At 35.6% G+C, this 13,863-nt stretch overlaps 1 protein-coding gene across 4 annotated transcripts; it reads right to left on the bottom strand.

Annotated features, from left to right (window-relative positions):
• Positions 1 to 1,132: 1,132 nt before the first annotated feature.
• mmaa (metabolism of cobalamin associated A) lies at positions 1,133 to 12,242 on the bottom strand. Of its 4 annotated transcripts, none has more exons than XM_081360880.1 (7): positions 12,087 to 12,242; positions 10,855 to 11,277; positions 10,631 to 10,753; positions 9,224 to 9,394; positions 9,034 to 9,119; positions 8,600 to 8,749; positions 1,133 to 2,992 (listed from the first exon to the last, which is right to left on the bottom strand). In XM_081360880.1, the coding sequence occupies exons 2-7, from the start codon at positions 11,246 to 11,248 to the stop codon at positions 2,705 to 2,707; spliced, it is 1,212 nt and encodes a 403-aa protein (XP_081217006.1). In that variant the 5' UTR covers positions 11,249 to 11,277; positions 12,087 to 12,242; the 3' UTR covers positions 1,133 to 2,704. The 4 variants fall into 4 exon arrangements, with proteins under 4 accessions (XP_081217006.1, XP_081217007.1, XP_081217008.1 ...); XM_081360881.1 differs by having other exon boundaries at positions 12,051 to 12,188; XM_081360882.1 differs by lacking the exon at positions 8,600 to 8,749 and having other exon boundaries at positions 1,139 to 2,992; positions 12,087 to 12,240.
• Between the last annotated feature and the right edge of the window lie 1,621 nt (positions 12,243 to 13,863).

Raw genomic sequence — 13,863 nt, 5'->3', positions numbered from 1 at the left:
GCGAGCGAGCGAGAGAGAGAGAGAGAGAGAGAGAGAGAGAGAGAGGTGCGCGCGCGCGCGTGCTGAGAGAGCAGTACCGGCGGTACCGGTAGATTCTCAGAAACTAAATAAGGTTTGGGCGCTTTGTTGAAGGGAAAAAATCGCTAAAGGGGTCTGCAGTGTCGCTAAGTTAGCAACACTGTGTATCTCCATTTCTCCAACTAGGGGTTGGGCCACGGGTCAAACAGAAAATACGCGCTGCGTTAATCGCACGTTAAAAAAATTAGTGCCGTTAATATGATTTTGCGTTAACGCGTTATTAACGCGCTAACTTTGACAGCCCTAATATATATGTATATCATGTTGCAGCCTAAACAGTGCTTACATACACATTTAACATTTAGACAGATTGGTTTTGTGTGAGCACATGCAGGACCCAAAGTCTCTTATATGTGCTTGGCGGCTCTGCTTGGAAAAGTTCTGCCTTCTGCACAGTTGTTTTGGGTTTGCTTTTTATTTTTCCCATCTAAGTCTCTCATCCCCACCAAAGCTGCATGTATTTGATAAAAAAAGAATACAGTAAATACAGTAATATTATAAAATATAATATTACTGTAGTGTTTAAAATTAAATATATTTACGGTAGTGTTTTTAAAGAGATATATATATATATATATATATGGTGGGCATGAGAGAAAATAAAAAGCAAACCCAAAACAACTGTGCAGAAGGCAGAACTTGTCCAAGCAGAGCCTCCAAGCACATATAAGAGACTTTGGGTCCTGCATGTGCTCACACAAAACCAATCTGTCTAAATGTTAAATGTGTATGTAAGCACTGTTTAGGCTGCAACATGATATCATAGACTGAAGGTTTCCTCCAGACAAACCACAGTTCTGGACTCTGGGTACAGTGCAGACGCTCAGACCTAAAGTATCTCCGCTTACAGAGAAGGGCCAAGAGCTTTTATTCGTGATTGATGGAGAGGGCGGCCCTCAGGTCTTTGGAGTTCATCAGTATTCACAAAGCATTCCAGTCTGAGTCATAAGACAGAAGCACAAGGCATAATGACTAGAAAGCATGTGCACAGGAGACAGAACGTGTCTGTACGCAAACACTCACAGCTTGCAGGACAATAGCGATGAGATGAGGTCACATGAACTTGGGATTTATTGAACAGAACAATGCTGGGTTACAACATGGCAGTGTTGTTCAACATGCCAAATTCTTGCAAGAGTTTCTAAACCTCAGTTGTGGTACAACATCAGGACAGGAATCAACAAGACTGGAATCACAGTCAGCATATTCTGAGTCTGTAAGGGGCAGGCCAACGACACACTATTGTAGGTTGAGACAAACAGCAGTGGCATGCAGAGGAGCTTATTTACATAATGGACAAAGATCTCTCCAGGTCTACAGGTCCATCTAGTGTCAGCCCAAGAGAACATCAACCACAGGAAAACATTCTACTGTATGAGCTCATTTAAATTCATGTACTGGAGCTATGATGTAAGATCAGCAATATCTCTAGCTGACTTGCTGAGAATGTAATTGTAAAAATAACTCTGGCCTGCTTCTGGATGATTCAGAACAAACACCCCAAGATTAATAAAAGGTGAACATCAGCACATTTTGAATGATTTCTTTTTCCACAGGGAAACATTTAACAATCAGTAAGAGTAACATTACTCAACAAGTAGTGTTAGTAGTTTACACAGCAACTTATGGGGCTTCTATTTACATTTTGTACATGAATATAAAACAATTTAGGCCTAGTGCAGGAAAGGTCAAACGTCAAACACTTTTCTTCCGTGAAACGGCTTCATAAACAAGAAAAAAGAAATGTTTGGTGGGACTTGATTTTGTCCTTCAGGAATTGATTGGATGGTTGTGGTTTGCTATTGTTGTGATGTCACGTGAGTGACAGGTTGCCCCGCCCTCATGCCAGTAAACAGCGGAATTTATTTTGTTTAAAGATTACAAGGACACATAATGTGCACATATAAATAATTTATAATACATACTGAAATATTCTACAAAAATAATAATCATCTATTTTGATTTCATGGTGACTTTAAACATTTAGTTTTCTGGAATGTATTGAACACAAACCCAGATAACATTACCTATATGGCTATAATAGATTTTTAATGGTGAGAATTATATTAAAAAAAAATAATATTAACCAAACAATGCCCAATGCCATTTTCCAACAAGTGTTTATATATTATAGCTTTTCAGAATAATAAAAAAAAAAACATTTCTTTTACAAAAAGCTAAAAGAATTGTCTATTTTTAATAATGTAATTATTACTGTATTACGCAAATTCTTTTTCTAATAACTGTATTTATTGATCAGTGTAAATGTTTGCAGGCAAGTAAAAAATCTAATAAAAATTCACTTCCAAATGTCGCAAATGGGCCAGAAGAAAATACTCTTTTATTGTTGAGTGCTGTAAAAGTAACAGATTTCAGGTCATAGGGTGTAACAATTCTTAATCATTTCATTTCTTTTTCTTTAAATACAATTTCCCAACCTTTGCGAGATAATACAGGGACAATGAACAATGGTTATCTCACCTACAATAATTATCAAATGTCATCAGTCATTAAAATCCTTTAAAACCAGGTGAAACACAATAATTAGAAATCGAAGGTCGCAAGACTCAATCATTTCCTTTCCAATACACCTCGGCTTTTAGTTTTCCCACGGAAGGGCCTTCCATCACAGTGTGGCGGAGAAGACTTTCAGAAGGAGGTCAGCAGCAAGACCGGGTGAGATATCTCCACACGTGACCCTTCGTTCCAGCTCCGGGAGCTCGGCACGCACCGCTGGATGCTGCTGGAAGTGACGCAGAGCGTTCTCCTGGATCAGATTCCACAACCACACCTTCTGCTGAGTCTGCCGTCGGGCTTGAAGCTCCCCGCTGCTCAGCATTGCGTCCCGGAACTGTAGCATGGTATCCCACAGCTCAGGCACACCCTGCCCTGTCTGAGAAGATATGCGGACCACCTGACCACACATGGGAAAGAGAGAGTATAAAATGTGTTGCCGTGGATAACTTCAGACTAAATAGAAAGATAAAAATAACAAGCAGAGGGAAGAAAGTAAAGAGAATGGAAGCAGGCAGTCGCTTTACAAATGAGCAGCCACAATGCAGAAATGTAAAGGGTGTTCGCCCACACACGTCACTCCATCCTTGTTTCAATGAAAGACCTATATATATGACCTTTAGGAGGGCGGGAAAAATCAATATGACTGTCGCATCCTCCAGTACAGAGATGAAGTTTAGAAATCATGCTGCTGAGAGGAGACAAAGGCTTTAGCGGTTCTCATCCATGTGGGTGGCCTCTAATCAGTCAAATGCATGAGGCAGCATTTGGCCATTCAAAGGGCTGCCTATCCTGGCTCTGTGCCCTCTGGGTAGAAGTAATACTGGGGGTGAGGGGACAAAGAGGAAAGACTTCACAACGCAGAGCAGAGCATGATGGGAAATGACAATACAGACTACTCCACAGGCCAGGACGGGCTCTTTTGAACAGAGAATGAAGATATATAAATAAAATGCATTTAACATGCAAGTAATTCTTATATGGGAGGGAGATGAAGAAGGAAAAGTGATCAAATAAAGGCAGGGCTATATATGTTACCGGCAAAGTGTGTAATCAGGCATTCTATAGAATGCCTAGGTAATGTATAGAATTAGGTAATGTATTTTTGCCAAAAACCATCAGGCATTCTATACATTGCCTTGGCATTCTATACAATACCGGGATTTCACACTTTGCCGGTAACATATACACTACCATTTAATAGTTTGGGGTCTGTAAGACTTTTTATGTTTTTGAAAAAAGCCTCTTATGTTCAATCAAATCTGCATTTATTAGATTTAGATACAGAAAAAACACTAAAATTGTGAAATATTATAACATTTTTAAATAACTGTATTGTATTTTAATATATGTAAAAGTTTTATTTATTCTTGTGATGCATTACTCCAGTCTTCAGTGTCACATGATCCTTCAGAAATATTTCTAATATGATGATTTTGTGCTCAAGAAACATTTCTCATTGTTGACAACAGTTTAATAAAGTTGCTTAGTATTTTTGTGGAAACCCTGATACAATTTTTTTTTATTGCTAATTTTTTACAAACGTAAGATACAAAAACAGACAATAAACAAGTTATACAGTAGTTCAATAGTTAACAAGAAAAATAATATAAAAAAGCCTGATTTATCTATTGAAAATGATTTGCCAAGAGAAAGAAAACAAGAAAAAAAGAAAAGCATATTATGAAAGAATATTAAACATGGTACAAATTCTAGATGTTTTTATAGCTTTCTTATTTACAGATGTAATGTTGAAACTGTATTTAAGTACAAATCCAATTCTTGTTTGAAGATGTCAAAGCAGGGTTTACTCTTTGTATATTTACATTTATGGATATAAAATTTCTAATAAATAAAAGGAGGTTAATACAAAAACCTACTTTGATTAGATTCTGTCATTAATATAAAACCCCAAAAGAATGTGTCTATAGATGAGGAAAAACCCCTGATACATTTTTTTTTCAGGATTCTTTAATGAATAGAAAGTTAAACAGAGTTTTTATTTTTAACTGAAATCTTTAGCAACAAGGTAAAGGTTTTTACTGTCACTTTTGATCAATTTAGTAGGCTAGATCCTTGATGAATTCAAGTATTATTATCATTATTATTGACCCTGAAACTTTTGAACTGTAGTGTATATGTGAATTTTTCCAAATTTTCCCTTAAATGTACAGTATGGAATTTTTCGCCGCTAGGGGTCGCTAACCTCTTACAATAACAAAGGCGTAGTTTGATGACGCAACATTTGCTAAGAATTATGGATCTTGTCGTCAACGTTAAGCCGACCGATCTAATAATGTTTATGGATGACTGAATACATCGATGCTTTTATCATGACTGTGATATGAAGCAGTTCGGGATTGCTAAGAGACAGCAATCAGCTCCACACGCGACGCAAGTCCCGCGGATATAAAAGGAATATGGACATTTCATTCTACCGAACTACACGCAAGTGCAGAATTACAACTCACAGGTCAGTTTATTAGACAAATTAAACTTGTGAGGTAACGCAGCTCTGTTTCACTTAGTCTAACATTACACTAGCACACTAAACTGCATTTGAGTGTCTTGAAATTAATGTGTTAGTTTGTCTGTATGGGACTAGCAGTAAACTAGATCAACATTAGAATAACATACAGATCATATTCTAACATTTTCTCATTGTTGAACTATATAACATTGATTAGTTTTATGTAAATGTGCTCACCTGTTTAGTAAAGTACATGTAGGAGCAGTCGAAGTCTCGGACGTGGAGCTCTCGTTTATATACTGTATATGGGAGCTCTCGGCATCTCGAAAACACCGCGCTGATATTGATTCTCGTTTTAGTTCTCCTTTTTAATCCAAAGTCTGCTTGCCATGGTCCATAATGTTTGAACAAAACAACAACAGCGTGCAAACAGACATTACGAACTACACAGTGGTCCACGTCTGTCGCCTTGGTTACTATCACAGGGCTCTGGTTCATAGCTCTGGTTGCTATGGCAGTACGAGCGGAAACCAGGGAGAACGCGGATATGACGCCATTGACGGCGACAAAACGGAAATAAAGAAACGGGACGTGTCTTCGAATTAAATTACAAATTTCTCCTGGTTTGAAAGTTGTTGGAAACAGTCGGGATAATGTAAGTACACAACTAAAAAAATATATATAACATAGATCTAGTGATTTTTGCTATTTTTAAAGCAAAAAAGTTACATATTGTGCCTTTAAATATGCTGGCTGTTTATTCTGAAATGAACTAAAACAAGTATTCGAAAAAAAAATGTAATGGCCATTTTCTTTAAAGAGGACCTATTATGCTTTTTTTAATTTTCTACTTTATTTTAGTGTAATATTGCTGTTGAGCATGAAAAAGTCCACTTCAAATGGAGTTATCTCTTTACCAGTGAGCACATTTCTAAACTCCCTGAAATGCCTTAATTGTAGTCTTATGTTTTCTTCCGGGAACGTACACATTATCAAATTCCTTATTTAAATGATTCCCACCCAAGGTATACGCAAAAAAAAAAAAGTGGAGAGGCCTGGTGGAGTTATATTAGTAGTGTGTTGAAACTCGTGGTAAGGGCCGTGACATTTCAGAAACACGCTCGAAGAGGTTGACCAATCACATTCACAACACACTGGTCCAGGCGACCAATAAGAGCACATTGCGCTTTTTGGAAGGAGGGGCTTCATAGAGATGGGAAATAAACGGAGCATGACTGGGAAGAGGGGTGATGCAACAATCAATGTAATGTGAAAAATAATTAATTTTTTGAACGTTCAAGCATTAAAAAAAAAACTATTCTAGTATACACCAAAACTAAGACCAGCAGATATGATGGTCATCTTATATTTAATTACAATAAATTAATTACAATTGTTGTTTTTTTGTAGTATATGTGCAAGATAGGAATGCAAAGCATGGTTATAAAGTTTTAGTAGTAATGATTACTACTAAAGTAGTAGTTTAGTAGTAATGATTTCATGAATTTTTTCACTGAGAAAATAGAAAACATCAGATCCACAATTGTAAATGTTCAATCTTCAATCGCGCCTTATAATTCAGCCTCGATTATCACCCCGCAAGAACAATTACAGTGCTTTACAACTATAGAACAAAAAGAGTTAAATAAACTTATCATTTCCTCTAAAACAACAACATGTTTATTAGATCCCATACCAACTAAACTATTGAAAGAAGTGTTACCTATAGTGGAAGAGCCTCTCCTCAATATTATTAACTCGTCTTTATCTTTAGGTCATGTTCCAAGAACATTTAAATTGGCAGTTATAAAACCTCTCATTAAGAAACCACAATTAGACCCAAATAACCTAGCAAATTATAGACCCATTTCAAATCTTCCTTTTATGTCCAAAATTTTAGAAAAAGTTGTGTCTGCCCAACTGGGCTCTTTCTTGCAAGAAAATGACACCTATGAAAAGTTTCAGTCTGGGTTCAGGCCGCATCATAGCACTGAAACTGCGCTTGTTAAAATCACAAATGATTTACTCTTAGCTTCTGACCAAGGCTGTATCTCAATACTAGTTTTACTTGATCTTAGTGCTGCGTTCGATACTATAGATCACACAATACTCTTAGATCGGCTACAAAACTATACCGGTGTTCAAGGACAAGCATTAAGCTGGTTCAGATCATACCTATCTGACCGCTACCATTTTGTCTATTTAAACGGAGAAAAATCGATCATAACTCCAGTAAACTATGGAGTGCCGCAGGGATCTGTGTTAGGCCCTCTATTATTCTCAATATATATGCTGCCACTTGGAAATATTATAAGGAAACATGGAATTAGTTTCCATTGTTATGCTGATGACACTCAACTATATATTTCATCACGGCCGGATGAAAACGCTAAATTATCCAAATTGACAGAGTGTGTTAAAGATATAAAAGATTGGATGACGCACAATTTTCTTTTATTAAATCCAGATAAGACAGAGGTAATACTTATCGGTTCAAAAAAACGCCCACAAAACCTCTTACAATACAACTTTAACATAGTAGGGTGTCCTGTTACTTTATCATCTACAGTAAAAGACCTGGGTGTTATATTAGATTGTAACTTGTCTTTTGAAAATCATATTTCATATGTTACAAAAACAGCCTTTTTTCACCTTAGAAATATTGCTAAATTACGTAACATGCTATCTGTTTCTGATGCAGAAAAGCTAGTTCATGCATTCATGACCTCGAGACTAGATTACTGCAATGCTTTATTAGCTGGTTGTCCTGCATCCTCAATAAACAAGCTACAGTTAGTCCAAAATGCTGCCGCTAGAGTTCTTACTAGATCAAGAAAGTTTGACCATATAACACCAATTTTATCATCACTACATTGGTTACCTATAAAGTTCCGTATTAATTACAAGGTATTGCTACTGACTTATAAAGCCCTAAACGGCTTAGCTCCAGTTTATTTAACGGATCTTCTATCGCCCTATAATCCATCGCGCTCTTTAAGATCACTAAATTCGATGCTACTGGTCATACCTAGGATATCCAGATCCACCAAAGGAGGGAGAGCATTTTCACATTTAGCACCAAAACTCTGGAATAGCCTTCCTGATACTGTTCGTTGCTCAGATTCGCTCTCCCAGTTTAAAACTAGATTAAAGACGCATCTCTTCAGCCAGGCATTCATATAATATTTTAATCTTACAGTTAAATCCGGTCTCTACTTCATAAACGCCAGAGGAGAACTGGCCCCCGACTGAGCCTGGGTTCTCCCAAGGTTTTTTTTTTCTCCATTAGGTCACCTGATGGAGTTTTTCGGTTCCTTGCCACTGTTGCCTTTGGCTTGCTCAGTTGGGGATACTTAAATTGATTAATCGATTCACCAGTGCTATTGATCTGCATTACCAAACGTGGATGTTTTACACCAGAAACAAACACTGATGTACTATTTTATTTAATACTGTGAAGCTGCTTTGATACAATCTGTATTGTGAAAAGCGCTATATAAATAAAGTTGACTTGACTTGACTTATAAAGCCACACACCTTTGGTTTCCAGACTTTGGACTTCTTTCGAAGTAACTTCAGGGCACTTGTGTATTCTGCCTGTATCTTCCGTGCGGGAGCAACCAATTCACCGTCTGATTTTGTAACCACCACCAAGTCAGCCATCTCAATAATTCCTCTTTTGATTCCCTTTTTGAAAATAGAATTGAATCAAATTTCTTTAAAATATAAGAATCGCCTATAATATAAAACAATCAGTTCAGATAACTCTGATAATGTTCAATCAGTGGTTCTCCAATTCTTTTTATAAAATGCCAATTGGATTTTATTAATTTACAAGAAAAAAATATTTACCCAGGTCTATAAATAACACTTAAAATGTATAAAAATTTCATTTAATTCAAATAAATAAAAAAAAAATATTACATTTTTAAATTATGGCAACAGGGATCAAGTAAAGGAAGTGTGTATACCTGTAGTTCATCGCCCCCTGCTGGTGGGATCAGCAGCACAAACATATCCACCATGTCAGCCACAGCAAACTCAGACTGACCAACACCTGTGTAAACATTTAAACTTAAGTTACATTGCATACACCATTGTTTTTAAGATGAGCTTTTCTCAAAACTGAAAATACTATGAAAACCTGGAACAAAGGCTTACCTACGGTCTCCACTAATACAATGTCATAGCCTGCACCCTCACAGAGGACAATGGCTTCGTTGGTGGTTCTCGTCACACCACCGAGGGTTCCTGATGTGGGAGATGGTCGGATGTAAGCGCTCATGTCTCTGGAGAGTTCTGTCATTCGTGTTTTGTCTCCCATCAGTGAACCTGCATTAAAGGTTAGCAAGGATTAGAATACAAGTTTGGAAACATTACTATTTTTGAAGAAAGTCACTTATGCTCATCAAGTCTGCATTTATTTTATCAAAATATATTAAAAAAAATGTAAAAAAAAACAACAACAGTATATTGTGAAATATTATTACAATTTAAAATAATAGTTTTTTATATGAATAGATTTTTAAATATTATTTATTTATGTGATGCAAAGCTGAATTTTAATCAGCATTACTCCAGTCTTCAGTTACACGATCCTTCAGAAATCATTCTAATATGCTGATTTGATACTCAGTTATCATCAATGTTGGAAACAGTTGTGCTGCTTAATATTTTTTTGGTACCTGTGATAATTTTTTTTAGAATTCATTGATGAATAAAAAGTTAAAAAGAACAGCATTTATTCATGATAGAAATCTTTCCTAACAATAGAAATCTTTACATCACTTTTAATCTTAATTTTTTTTTCTTGCAGAATAAAAGTATTCATTTCTTTAAAAAAAAGAAAGAAAAAAACGGTAGTGTAAAATAAGTGTTGCTCTTTTTTACCTTTTTGCTCAAAGAATCCTGAAAAAAGTATCATAGGTTATAAAAAAATATTAATCAGCACATCTGTTTCCAACATTGATAATAAATCAGTATATTAGAATGATTTCTGAAGGATCATGTGACACTGAGGACAGGAGTTTAGTTTAGATACTTTACTTTTGTTTAGAAAGATATCCTTTTACTTTAATTCTTTTAATGCAATAATTAATTAAAAAATAACTGTTTTCAACATTAATAATAATAAGAAATGTTTCTTGAGCACCAAATTAGCATACAAAAAAATATTTCTGAAGGATCATGTCATGTGACACTGAAGACTGTAATGACTATTATTTTAAAATACATTAAAATAGAAAAAAGCAACAATATTACTATTTTTTGTACTGTTATATAGTATCAATGATAAAATAAATGCCACAATAAGACTTATAAGAAAAATATGGTAGTGCACAGTATGTGTGGACATATTTAGCAGTGAAAATTACATCATTGTCCTGAAAATGATAAAAATTGTGACAATTAGTACTCACAAAAAAAAAAAAATCCTTACTAAAGTGACTTAGTAATGTATGTACTGAGTTTGTGCAGATTAAACAAGCAAATATCTATAGCACCAATCTTAAATTGGCACCATCATCTGTAGGTAAATGTTTTTCAGACATTTAAGCGCCTGTTCACCTCCAGTTGTGCATGAGGAAGGATCCACAGCCAGAACGGACACTTTATGTTCTCTTCCTGTCAGCATCTTCCCAACAACCTCAATGAATGAAGATTTTCCAGCACCAGGGGGACCAGACAGTCCTGAAGTCACACGTACAGAGAGGTGATTGAGGATTGAGGGCATTCATGCAAACTGCAACACGGTTCATTTTCACTCCTATAGTTCACATCACCTTACTGACCAACTCTGAAGGCCGCTGGCTTTCCACCATTGCATCTTTCCTGCTCCTGACGAAAGGCCAGCACTCTTTGAAGCAGAACCTGGGCTAATTCTTTCTTCCTCGGATGCTGGGTTTCTACAAGGGTTATCGATTCCGCGAGAGCTGCCCTTTGACCCCCGATAAGTCCATCATAAAGCTTGGTCAGTAGTCTTTTCTCCCTGTCAGTCAAGTTTGAAATGTGCTGGCTTATGGCAGTCTCAGCTGAAACAGATCTCGTCTGTTGGAGGGTGGAGAGGGAGGCACAGCACAGTTTTGCAGTGCGCTTACAAAGGGAATGTCTTAAAGCCATTGTACTGTGAATAGGAAAAAGAACAGCAGCATGATGAAGAATAGGAAAAACTCTAGTCGGACCCATCTTCCTTTTCCTGTTGAGTAGAACTCATTCTGTAAAGACAGCAAAGAATATCAATGTGAATAGCTCTCAATTGTAAACCTTACCTTCTTACAGCCTTATTAAAATTTACCATCATCTATGCAAAATATAATTTCCATAAATTCTTCTCTTGAAACTCTTAAAAAAGTTATTTTGTTGTTCTTCTTTTTTTCCCAATAAATGGTCATTGAAAGGCGGTGTTTAACCTTAAATAAATTAAGTAACTAGCCTATGCGAGCTACTTTTATAGCCTACACGTTAACATTGTAACCAAATATAGGAAATAGTTTAAAATACTTAATTAAATTATATTCTATTATCATTATTATTCTCTATCAATAAAAAATAAAAATAAAAAATGCAATTATGGCAAACAACACAGTTAGCCTAAATTAAACTGTCACTCATTAGGCTAGTTTGTGACCAATGTTTACGGATCAATTTATACAGCATAAGCTAAAGAAAAATGTTTGTTTGGTCATTTTAACTGATTAACATTTTAATACTATAGTTATAGTAAGCTTGCTATATTTGGTAGCCACCACAGATACAGATTAAACAAAATGATATATTATGAAAGCTTATTATGGCAATGTGGAAATGCAATATTAGCTCATGATGATTTCACTTCAGAAATAATGATAAAAATAAGAAAATGATAAGAAAAACTGTAGTAACCAAGATCATAATGGTATTTTATCGGAGCAGGTGATCTCTGTTAGATCACATCATTTCATAATACATTTCAAACCGATCATAGCAATCAAGACAAGACAAAACTGACCATCTGGAACGGAAAACACCATCGATCAAATCTCACCAAGTTTAATGAAACCGTCTGTTTATCAGCAATTGGACAGATCGCTCACAAATGGTGATCTTTAGTTATGTATCTCATGGATTCCCAAAACCAGTTGACACTGAGGTCGTTTAGTGAGGGACGTCAATGTTCTTTCAAATAAAAGTTTCCCTCTTCAAAATAAAAGTCTGTGTTAGAGTTTTATCAACCCGACAAAAACAACTAGGTTGTAAAAGCCTTTCTTAGAGTTGTGAAAAGGTTATAATAATGTTTTTAATCTGAGTTTTTTTTTTTTTTTTTTTTTAAATAAGTTTTAATACATCAGGATGCTCCAGAAAGTTATTACTACACCATCAGTGGAAGGACCATCACTGTAGTTTGTGTAGGCTATGCAAAGACTTAAGTGGTAAATAAGCAGTAGCCCATGAATGACAATTAACATCTTTATCTTTGCAGTGAAGGCAGGAAGGGCTGATGTTTCATGCTATATTTATTTAGTATTAATTAAGTCTAACTCTTTGGAATAATTTCCCAAATCATAACCAAATCATTCATTTTACTCAAAAACAAATCCTACATATATATCAAATCCAATGATTGAATTGTCATTATGATTTATATTTAAGAATGAACATAATATAAAATAATATTAAAATAAATAATAATGCATGATCATTTGTCACATACCAACACACAGAACAACACTGACTTGTTATAGTTTAAGTTTTAGTTTAATTAGTTTGTAACTGCTTTTATTATTTTAAGAAGTCAGGCAATCCTATGGGATCCTGTCCATAAGATGTCTTCCGCCCTCATGTGGCCGTGAGAGGAAAAACGCAACCAATAATAATCTGATAATGTAACATTATCATGTACTTTTGAGGACTGTTAGAAAAATAATATACATTAACATTTGAGAAACCCATCGTACAAGATAAATTATCATTAGAGATTAGGATACTATAATTACAGATTGCCATGGACTCAAACTGACACCTATAATTAAATTTAGTTAAATACAAATTCAATAGACAAAATTGCTTTAATTTTTGTTTTCATAAGCAGTGGTTTTGTTTGAAACACCAAAGTGCTGTTGTAGAATATGTAAGACTATTTAACACTCTTTTCAGGAATTCAGGGAAATGTAGGTTTCTTGTGTTTAATTAATATTTTATAGCCTATAACAGAGAGCTGAGAAGGAAGATTTGGTGCCATATATGCAGGAGTTTGTTCCATTATACACTAAATGGACAAAAGTATTGGGACACACATCTTAATTGTTGAATTCAGGTGTTTCAATCAGACCCATTGTTACAAGTGTATAAAATCAAAACCTAAGCATGAAGTCTGAGCTCAGTGAATTCAGAGTGTGGTGATTGGATGCCACCTTTTCAACAAGTCAGTTTGTGAAATTTCATCCCTACTAGATATTCCATGGTCAACTGTAAGTGGTTGCCACAAAGCGGAAGGGCACATAAATGAATCTATTGCTGAGGTGTGTAAGAGGTGTGTAGTGACTTTTACACACCTCAGCAATAGATGAATTGATTATATAGCTGAAGAGATCCAAACTTCCACTTAATATTATATTATGCTTCCAAATTTGTGGAAACAGTTTGGGGAAGGCCCTTCTCTATTCCAGCATGACTGTTCCCCCAAAGCAAGGTCCATAAAGACATGGTTGGATGAGTTTGGTGTGGAAGAACATGACTGGCCCACACAGAGCCCTGACCTCAACTCCATCAAACACCTTTGGAATGAACTGGAACAGAGATTGGCCGGGCCATCTCATCCAACA

Source organism: Scardinius erythrophthalmus (genome assembly GCF_964197995.2).
Source record: "Scardinius erythrophthalmus genome assembly, chromosome: 3".
Taxonomy (NCBI): Eukaryota; Metazoa; Chordata; class Actinopteri; order Cypriniformes; family Leuciscidae; genus Scardinius; species Scardinius erythrophthalmus.
This window is presented reverse-complemented; position numbering and strand designations above follow the sequence as displayed.

What these genes read in the sequence shown, in the direction of transcription:
- mmaa (XM_081360880.1), bottom strand. Translation starts at nt 11,248, where the DNA reads ATGGGTCCGACTAGAGTTTTTCCTATTCTTCATCATGCTGCTGTTCTT. An exon ending in TTCCTCATGCACAACTGGAG is followed by an intron (nt 9,395 to 10,630) that starts GTGAACAGGCGC and finishes CCTTTAATGCAG; the next exon opens with GTTCACTGATGGGAGACAAA. An exon ending in CAGGGGGCGATGAACTACAG is followed by an intron (nt 8,750 to 9,033) that starts GTATACACACTT and finishes ATTTTCAAAAAG; the next exon opens with GGAATCAAAAGAGGAATTAT.